The sequence below is a fragment of the Doryrhamphus excisus genome, chromosome 3 (genome assembly GCF_030265055.1).
Source record: "Doryrhamphus excisus isolate RoL2022-K1 chromosome 3, RoL_Dexc_1.0, whole genome shotgun sequence".
Classification (NCBI taxonomy): domain Eukaryota; kingdom Metazoa; phylum Chordata; class Actinopteri; order Syngnathiformes; family Syngnathidae; genus Doryrhamphus; species Doryrhamphus excisus.
The window spans coordinates 15,619,533-15,630,231 of NC_080468.1; the positions used below are offsets into that span (position 1 = coordinate 15,619,533).

At 37.2% G+C, this 10,699-nt stretch overlaps 1 protein-coding gene across 2 annotated transcripts; it reads right to left on the reverse strand.

Annotated features, from left to right (window-relative positions):
* Positions 1 to 394: 394 nt before the first annotated feature.
* Positions 395 to 2,459, reverse strand: ppp1r35 (protein phosphatase 1, regulatory subunit 35). 2 transcript variants are annotated; one of them, XM_058067792.1, is made up of 6 exons: positions 2,204 to 2,459; positions 1,718 to 1,918; positions 1,534 to 1,654; positions 1,002 to 1,123; positions 850 to 940; positions 395 to 773 (listed from the first exon to the last, which is right to left on the reverse strand). In XM_058067792.1, exons 2-6 carry the CDS (start codon positions 1,874 to 1,876, stop codon positions 469 to 471), a joined length of 798 nt encoding a protein of 265 aa, XP_057923775.1. In that variant the 5' UTR covers positions 1,877 to 1,918; positions 2,204 to 2,459; the 3' UTR covers positions 395 to 468. The 2 variants fall into 2 exon arrangements, with proteins under 2 accessions (XP_057923775.1, XP_057923774.1); XM_058067791.1 differs by having other exon boundaries at positions 396 to 773; positions 1,002 to 1,126; positions 2,204 to 2,458.
* Positions 2,460 to 10,699: the final 8,240 nt, after the last annotated feature.

Sequence of the window (10,699 nt, forward strand, 5' to 3'; positions counted from 1 at the left end):
CCGTATGTGCTAGCCAGTTAGCTAGCTACTGCTAGCTAAACAAAAAAAAGGGAACCAGTTATGAACTGTCACTAATCGATTCCCCTTCCTGCTCGAATGAATCACAAACTCAATGACTGATTCGCTCTGACTCACGGGTGCTGGAGAAAGACTCGGGTGTCTCAACTTATGTGACGGATGACTCCAGCGAATTGAGTACATGCAGAATACCCGATTTAGTTCAGTGGTTCATACGAACTCGAGTCAGTGAACGGAATCGTTCATCAATGATTTGATAGAGTTAGTAGTTTTCACCGCTAATTTTGTCTGTGTGTGTCTTTTCATTACCCTTAATTCTTATTTATATTATATTTGGTTATATACCAAATAGAATATATAATTATTACTGATACAAAAAAACAGACTTTATTGAAAAAAAACGATGTGACAAAGGACAATTTGACCAATAAGATGTAGATAATTTGCGTGTCACGGGCTGGCTTCCCAACGTCTCTGTCGTCTGTAAAGGTCAAAGGTCGAAGAGGCGGCCCGAGGGACAGGGCCAGCGGTGCTATCGAACGGCTCCTCTTCCGGTGGAAGTGGCTTCTGCCGAAACAAATCGGAGGTCAAAAAGATGAGATGGCAGGGGCCGTCTGTGGATTTGGCGTCATGGCTGCGAAGGGGCGGGGCCAAAGGCAGCCTGTCCTTGAAGACTTGGCTCATCAGCTCACTCTCGGGAACGTCGACGCTGACCAGCGAGGTGAAAAGTGTCTGCGAGCGCGACACGTTGATTCCTGCCAGATAATGAGTTGCGGCTAATGACTTAACCGGAGCGGGGCGAGGTACCCAAGAATAAAAACGACGTCTCACCTTGCGCCGCTTTGCTGTTTATCTGCTTTTTCGTGTGCTCCATCTTCTCCAACGTCTCCTTCACCGCTTTCTGGGAGTTAAACTCCGCCCCCTGTGGAGGACCGCTAATGTTATAGCTGGGTTTTTATTACGACATTAGCAGTAGCATGAACCTGTAGCGCCAGAAGCTCCGCTTTGACAGCCAAGGTGGTGTTGAGCTGCACATCTTCCAGACTGTCTGGATGCTCGTTGGACGCCTCAACCGGTGGGTCCACCCCCTGGTTTGGGGCTCCCCCTGCTGGGGAAGACGAATAGCTTCAATTGTCAGGACACATTCAGAAACAACAAAACCGGATTTAACTCCTAGCATGTCAAAGAAAAATTCAGAAAATGTTGTTTTTTGGTGGACTGCAGCACATTCTAAAAATATCATTGAAGAAAAGAATAAGATGAAAATATTAAGAGAAAAAATTTGCAATCTAACAAGAAAAAAAACATGATTTTATGAGAATTAAGTCATAATAATGGGATGAAAAAAACATTGTTTTAGTAGTATTAATTCTAATAAGTCAAATATTTTTTATTAAAAATAATATCATTTAAAAAAGTTGTAGTTTCAGAAAATTAATTTGTCGGAAAAGTTAGAATATTTTGTGAATATAATATAATTTAATATTATGGCTAAGAAAGCCCAAGGAAACTCACTGCTTAAACAGCCTCTCCCTATCCTCTGCTTGGTGGTCGCTGGCGGAGGTAGAGCATCACCATCCGGTGGCATTTGCGGCTCTGGTGTTACCTTGGCAACCACACACTCGTGGAAAGACACCTGTCAGTGACAGCAGTGTTAAAGAGTGCATGGGTGTTGTCATGATTAGCAAACATACCTCACCTTTGCATTTCTTTTTCCTCGCGTTTGTTTGTGGGACGGCGGCTTCGGGGGGCTGGCCGTTACTGAAAGGTCAAGTTCGGGACAGAGTGTCAGGGAAGAGGTGGAGGAGAAAGGGATGGGGGGTGCTGATGGTGAAGGGATGGAGGCGGAGTCTTGCATCCTAGCATCAACAGGCGGTGGAACACTCCTCCCTTGAAGTTACTGGAATAAATCATAAAAAAATATCACGTACACTTCAACAAAGCATTTTTATGACGTAATAAGGAATACACATAGGAATACACAATAAGGAATAATGTGCCTGGTGGCCCACTGTATAAACAGTGGGACGTTAAAAGGACGTTAACAGGGCTACTTAGCTAACTAACGTGTCCTCCAATGTCAGCTGCTAATAAAGCTGACTTAGTAACCTAAATACTTCTGTATTATAGTAATATGCAGATCATAGTAACGTGTATTTATTATTGTAACATAAAACGGTCCTACCTGACTTTGTGTTCGACCACCGACACCATTAGCCGTGTGAGAAACAGCAGTTCCTAGCGTTGTTAATTTATCGTGTTCATTTCATCAACAATGAAACTTCTCCGTGGATACGTATCACATGATACAGTTAAATAAAGTCCTTGGTTCCCGTTTTATTCTATCTTTGTTATTATTGCTACACGGAAGCCGTGTCCGTTTCAAATCCCCTCCATAGTGGTGCTCTTTCCAAATGTATTTCCGGTTCCGGTCGTATTAAATTCCACAGCGACATCTGGCGGCCAATTTCATCATAAGTCGGTTTTGTGGTTTCTTTTTAAACCTGGCGTGACAAAAGTGTTTTTTATTGGCTCCCACATACATTTAAAAAAATGTAAACAATAAAACAACACAAAAAACTACAACAATAACTGAAAAAGAGCAAGTTGGCCTCGTGCACGCGCCCCAACCCAAAGGTGCTATTCGTGTATGTTCATACTGAGTGCCTGCATTCTGGTGTTTCACCACTAGATGTCCATATATTTACATTACTCGCTGATAGATTGGAGCCTGGAACCAGCTAATTTTGACAGATTACAAGGGGTTCGATTCTATACCAAGTAAATACAGTTCCAGTATAGTCGATACAGATACTGATAGGATACATTTTAATTTAAATTATCTAGAAAATTTGATGATTCTGTGATTTTGTCTTCCATTTGTAACTTATGATTAAAATCACAACAAAATACAATGGCTCTCCATATGTTCGCATGACAAGCAATACTATTTGGGAAGTTACCCAGCATGCCTTGCGGGTTATAAATGGCAGGGTTTTTTTTTACTTTTGCAGGTGTCCGCCTTAAACGTACTCTGTTTTTTATAGCTTTAAAGAAACAAATTATTTACAATTTAAAGTAGAGAAATTACATTTGCAAGCTAACATCTTGTTCAAGCCTCTTCCTGCTGGAGAATGTTGAGTGAAATGACATGTGTGAAGAATCTTCTAGAAGCAGACTGGACTCAGTAGACCTGGTATGAATCATTTCCAATCACATCCATGACTAAAATACCCGGAAATGAAGAATGTATTGTTTCACCTGTTGGCTGCATAGTGTATAAATAAAAAAAAAAAAAACAAAACAAAACAAAATAAACACTCTTGACAAAATGCATCAGAACAATAAAACATGTCAACTATTGAGAGAGAGTGAATGACTCTATTATTATTATTATTATGTAATGTATTTTAGTATTTGTATGACAAACAACAATAATAACATATGAAGTAATGTGGTGGTTTGTAATTGTTTGGGGGGTATGGGTTTGCTGCAACATGACATGGTCAGAGCCCCCATCACCCCCCCCCCACTCCCCCCACCCCGAACCCCCCCCACACCTTCTGACCAGCGGCGCACCGGCAGCGTCTCCCACACCAAAGCCAAAGGTAAAAACATCTGCATGCCGGAGTTCCACCATCATGTCTTCCTCGTCTGCATCACTCGTGCAGCCGTCACGTGCACATCCAAGCTCCATATTTGCAGCGCCGCGTCCATGCATCATCATCCTCATCATCAAAACCCCCCCCCCCCACACCCCAACCACACACACACTCCAGGTTACCGCACCTGTCTGCAACGCTGCATGCATCCACGCATGCATCCATGCCTCTGCAGCACGCGAACACATGCACGTGAACGCGTGTGCACGTGCACGTTGACAAAAAGATGACGCATTCAGTGCTGCAAACACCTGCAATTATAAATTCTATTACATTCCTTAACATGATTCCTAAACATGACAGTGAACGCATCCCCAGAATGGTTATGCAGATATTGACGAGTAATTGATAATCAATTAATAATCAAGGAAGAGTAGCGTCCCTGACAACGACAGTGCGCGTGCGTGCGAGCGTGCGCTCCCATGAAGTTACCCCCCCCCCCCTCTTCCCCCCCAAGTGGATATTTGAGTTGGAATGGGCGGGGCTTGGGCGGCGTCGACGACCAGCTTGTAACGGCTGGAAGTGGGGCGATACTTGGTGTGGATTCGATATCAAAGATATAGCTAGTTCTGTATATGATCTTCATATGATATCGTACTAACAACAACCTAAACAAACCGTGGTATTGACACCAACTGTTATGTAGTGACCGCGGAGAGGAAGTTGGACAAAAATGATGCAACTTGGCAGAGAACCAAAAATGAAGCAGAGGAGCAGCCGGCATCACAGTAAGACTATAACCTATATTATACTATATTACTATATATTACTATATACTATATATATACTATATTATTATTGTTTACCATCACACACATGTGATAGCTTGTTGAAACTTTCATTTAAACGTAAATAAATAAATTCAAGAATTCCCTGCAGCTGTGAGAGTTATGGAAACATGGACCAAGTAACAATATGAGTACAAGTACATACAGTGCATATACTGTATATTTATTATGACCACATAGTGATAAATGCAACAATAGTAGAAAAATCTCCCTAACCAAATCTCCCCAAAAGCAGTATCACCAGTACATGCTCATAAACATTGTATTATGAGGATAACGTCAAAATGTTATGGGAATAAAGTCAGAATATTATAGGGATAAAGTCATAATATTATGGGAATAAAGTCATAATATTGTGGGGAATAAAGTTATAAAATTATGGGAATAAAGTCACAATATTATACGAATAAAGTCATAATATCATAGGAATAAGGTCATAATGTTATAGGAATAAAGTCATAATATTATGGGAATAAATTCATAATGTTATAGGAATAAAATCATAATATTATGGGAATAAGGTCATAATGTTATAGGAATAAAGTAATAATATTATGGGAATAAATTCATAATGTTATAGGAATAAAATCATAATATTATGGGAATAAAGTCATAATATTGTGGGGAATAAAGTCAAAAAATTATGGGAATAAAGTCACAACATTATGGGAATAAAGTCATAATATCATGGGAATAAGGTCATAATGTTATAGGAATAAAGTCACAATATTATGGGAACAAAGTCATAATATTATGGGAATAACTTCATAATGTTATGGGAATAAAGTCACAATATTATGGGAATAAAGTCACAATATTATACAAATAAAGTCATAATATTATGGGAATAAGGTCATAATGTTATAGGAATAAAGTCATAATATTATGGCAATAAAGTCATAATATTATGGGAATAACTTCATAATGTTATAGGAATAAAGTCATAATATTATAGGAATAAAGACACAATTTTATGGGAATAAAGTCATAATATTATGGGAATAAAGTCACAATATTATGGGAATAAAGTCACAATATTATGGGAATAAAGTCATTACATTATGGGAATAAAGCCATAATATTATATGAATAAAGTCATAATATTATGGGAATAAAGTCACAATATTATGGGAATAAAGTCACAATATTATAGGAATAAAGTCATAATATTATGTGAATAAAGTCATTACATTATGGGAATAAAGCCATAATATTATATGAATAAAGTCATAATATTATGGGAATGATTATGGGAGTGAAGTCATAATATTACAAGAATAAAGTCATAATATTATGTGAATAAAGTCAAAATATAATAAAATCTTAATCTTAATATTAAATAACATTAAAAAAATATTGAATAAGAAGAAAAACAAGCAGAAAAGATGTACACTTTTAACCAAAATGGTAAAAGACCAAAGTTGATACTACATGTATGAGAAAATATCCTAATATTGCATTCATTCATGTTTCAATATGTCTATATAAACAGACAAGAATCCCTCCTTTATTTGACAATAATTACTTCCAGACACCACAGTGATAAATGAAGTTCCATAAGTAGGAATCCCTGCTTATGAGTAGAATATTTTCATATTTTTTTCATGACCTTCTAAATATGCTGTTAAACTTCATTAGAGCCCAGTATACAATAAAATAACACCCCTATATTCCCTTTCACTCTCCTATAACTTGTACTGAATGAAGTGGTTTACTTTGCTGATATCATTACAATGAAGTCTATTCTAAGTCGAGCAGATCTAGGTTTCTCTAGAACTAGTTTGGTCCAAGTAGGGTATGTCAACAGACACCATGCATGAATGGTCGGAGATAAGCCCAACCTTAACCAGATGCAGCCCCCCCCCCCCCCCCCCATGATATCAGTATCCACCCTGGGTGGCTGTCTACCCAGGCAGCAGCAGCAAGTCTCCAGGCTAATGTGTACCAGAATGTGTACTTATAAACGTACCACTTTATTTTTGTAATATTATGTTTATGAGAAAAAGTCATAATATTAGAATAAATTCATGAATTCAGGTAAATTTAGAATTTTTTAATAGTAGATTTACATCTTTACTCTCATTAAGACTTTTTTTCCTGGTAAATTTTGAACTTTATTAAATAATATTACATTCATTTATGACTTTACAATTTTTTTAAATGTATTTAGAATTTGAATATTGAATATACAATTTTTTTTTATTCCTGTAATATTACTTTTACCAGAAAAAATGTGTGTATTTATGAAAATGAAGTGATTAATTTATGAGAATAAAGTTCTAATATTACAAGAATAAAGTCACACATTCTTGTAAATTTACAACTTATTTTCATGAATATTGGTAACCTGTGCATGACTTAATTGTCAAAACAGTCAGATTTTTTTGTTTTTATTTCAATGTGGTCTTAATACTCGGTCGTATAGAGCAAAGATGTTTATGTTGGGAAAGGAAAATAATGGCATCATCCAGCAGAGGGCGTCATATCCCAATCAGAGTCTCATCTCATCAACTTGTCAAAGAGCCATCAGCTGAGCAGTCAAAGTGCTTCTGGTTTACCGGACACTTTGGACTTGAGCAGCGGTTTTGCAGTGTGTACTTGTGTACATTTAATGGCGGCCTAAAACAATTGAGTATCTCGACTAAATCTGTCCAAAAGTAGGAAAGTTATATCCCGGTTCTTGATTTTTTTGATGATTTTTTGGATTTTTTTGAATGTCTACTACATTCATTCATATCCTGTGCATCTCCAGGGGGCTCCTCAGAACCTAGTGACGCCCCTGCCGTTCACTAGCGGCCATTTTAGATCATTCAAACTGATTCCGTTCTTTAGTAATCAGCAGTAAAACATAGGTAAGTTCCAGGGAAATGTCTGTTCCCGACTAAAAGGCAGTTTTTTTGTGAAGCATAACTCTCACTTTGACACATATTTCAACATATGCAACAATCATTCATTCATTCATTTTCCACCGCTTTTTCCTCACGAGGGTGCTGGAGCCCACCCTGGACTGGTCGCCAGCCAATCACAGAGCACATATAGACAAACAACCATTCACACTCACATTCATACCTATGGACAATTTGGAGTCGCTAATTAACCTCGCATGTTTTTGGAAATGTGGGAGGAAACCGGAGTACCCGGAGAAAACCCACGCATGCACGGGGAGAACATGTAAACTCCAAGGGTGGAATTGAACCCTGGTCTCCTAGCCGTGAGGTCTAGGTGCCAAATGTGTAAATGTGCAAATATACCAGTGTACAGTGACAGTTATGATGTCGTCACTACCAACGGCACTAAATTCATCACATAGCAACTTAACACCCAAAAGGTGCACCTGATACAAATATGTATCAGGTACACCCTGGACTGGTTGGCCAGCCAATCACAGGGCACATATAGACAAACAACCATTCACACTCACATTCATACCTATGGACAATTTGGAGTCGCTAATTAACCTAGCATGTTTTTGGAATGTGGGAGGAAACCGGAGTACCTGGAAAAAACCCACACATGCACGGGGAGAACATGCAAACTCCACACAGAGATGGCCGAGGGTGGAATTGAACCCTGGTCTCCCAGCCGTGAGGTCTAGGTGCCAAATGTGTAAATGTGCAAATATACCAGTGTACAGTGACAGTTATGATGTCGTCACTACCAACGGCACTAAATTCATCACATAGCAACTTAACACCCCAAAAGTGCACCTGATACAAACATGTATCAGGTACACCCTGGACTGGTTGGCCAGCTAATCACAGGGCACATATAGACAAACAACCATTCACACTCACATTCATACCTATGGACAATTCCATATGGGCAGTTTCTGCAGGCGGCAGAAACTGCCATGATGTTACTCTTGGTTCTTGTCATAAGAAGCAACACATCATCAGGCCTCAGGGAGACTCCGGCGTAATCTCTGACTGCCTGCCACTCCTCCTGCCACCGTCCAATAGGCTCGTCCAACCCCCCCTCCATGCGTTGTGTACATACGTTAAGTTCAACCATTGGATGGAGTCAGTGGACTCTTGACTTGCTCCTCCACCAGTCACTTGCAGATGCTGACGTGCTCAACTTCTTATTTTCCGTCTTCCTTCTTGAAATATTAGAACACTACATGGTAAGATTTAGTTCCTTTACCCAATTCTGTCTTATTAGTACATCTTAGCACTGTTAAGATGGATGTCCCGGGGCATTACTGCGTTACTGGTAGTACTGGTTTGAATCTGTGCAGCACTGTTTAGGCTCAGGCTGGAACTAATCAGTACTTATTTTAGACAGACCCAGTATGAATATGAATCAAACACAAACAGGAATCGGAAATGTTTTCCAACGTCAAAGCTGATCTGTGTTTGACATAAAACACAACGATAATACTTTGGATGTTTAAATATTCCCATTTCAGAGGAATATTGTCATTTTTAAATAAAAAAAATTGAATTTAATCCGGGCGGCACAGTGGTTAAGTGGTTAGCGCGCAGACCTCACAGCTGGGAGACCAGGGATCAATTCCACCCTCGGCCATCTCTGTGTTTTCTCCGGGTACTCCGGTTTCCTCCCACATTCCAAAAACATGCTAGGTTAATTAGCGACTCCAAATTGTCCATAGGTATGAATGTGAGTGTGAATGGTTGTTTGTCTATATGTGCCCTGTGATTGGCTGGCCACCAGTCCAGGGTGTACCCCGCCGCTCGCCCCAAGACAGCTGGGATAGGCGACCCTTGTGAAGAAAAAGCGGTAAAAAATAAATGAATGAATTTAATCCCAAACTAGGTGATTAATTAGAGAAATGATTAATCATTGATTCATTCTGGGGTGTCAAAAGTGTTTTTTTTTAATACAAGAAAAAGAAGACCAGGAAAAAACAAAAATGGAAAAATCAGCAGTAGCTTTAGAAGAATAAAGTAAAAATATTAACTGAAACGAGTCATAATTTGATGAGAATAACATAGATTAGATTAGATTAGACTTTATTGTTATTGCTCATGTCACTTGTACAGGGCAACAAAATGCATCCTCATACAATTATGAGAAAAAAATAACATGTTATAGCATGTTGTTGAAATATTTTTTTTTAATTGTCCACATTCTAAAAATACAATTTAACAAGAAAAAGAAGAACAGGAAAAAAATTGGAAAAATCAGCAATAGCTTTAGAAGAATAAAGTGAAAATATTAACTGAAACAAGTCAGAATTTGATGAGAATAACATCCTCATACTATTATGAAAAAAAATAACATGTTATAGCATATTGTGGAAATATTTTTTTCAATTGTCCAAATTCTAAAAATACAATTTAACAAGAAAAAGAAGACTAGGAAAAAACAAAAATGGAAAAATCAGCAGTAGCTTTAGAAGAATAAAGTAAAATATGAACTGAAACGAGTCCGAATTTGATGAGAATAACATCCTGATATAATTATGAGAAAAAAATAACATGTTATAACATGTTGTTGAAATATTTTTTTTAATTGTCCACATTCTAAAAATACAATTTAACAAGAAAAACAAGACTAGGAAAAAAAATGTAAAAATCAGCAGTAGGTTTAGAAGAATTAAATGAAAATATTAACAGAAACGAGTCAGAATTTGATGAGAATAACATCCTAATGCTATTGAAAAAAAAAATGAAATAAAATAGTATGTTGTTGAAATATTTTTTTTAATTGTCCACAAAAAATTGAAAAATCAGCAGTAGCTTTAGAAAAATAAAGTAAAAATATGAACTGAAACGAATCAGAATCCTTATACTATTATGCGAAAAAATAACATCCTTTTAGTAGCATGTTGTTGAAATATTACATGAAAAAGACTTTTCAAAATAGTTGTAATATGATGAGAAACGGACAAAAATAAAATAGAAGTTGTAAAATTAATTGGGGGAAAAAAAAACACAAAAATGATCAAATGTTGTGAAAATTACGACAAAAATAGTCACAACTTAACGAGGAAAAATAACACCAATTTATTAGATTAGGTGAAACATTAAATAAAAACGTCATAATTCTTTAAAGCCATGATATTATGAGACAAACAGATTTCACTGTTTATGTACATACCGTATATACTGTATATACAGTATTTATATACACTTATATATATATATATATATATATATATATATATATACTGTAATACAGACTCATACGTTAGGGAAGGAACGACAGCTTTTTTCTTTCATATTTAAAATTTTTCTAATTTCTTGCAACATCACAGCTTCATTTTCA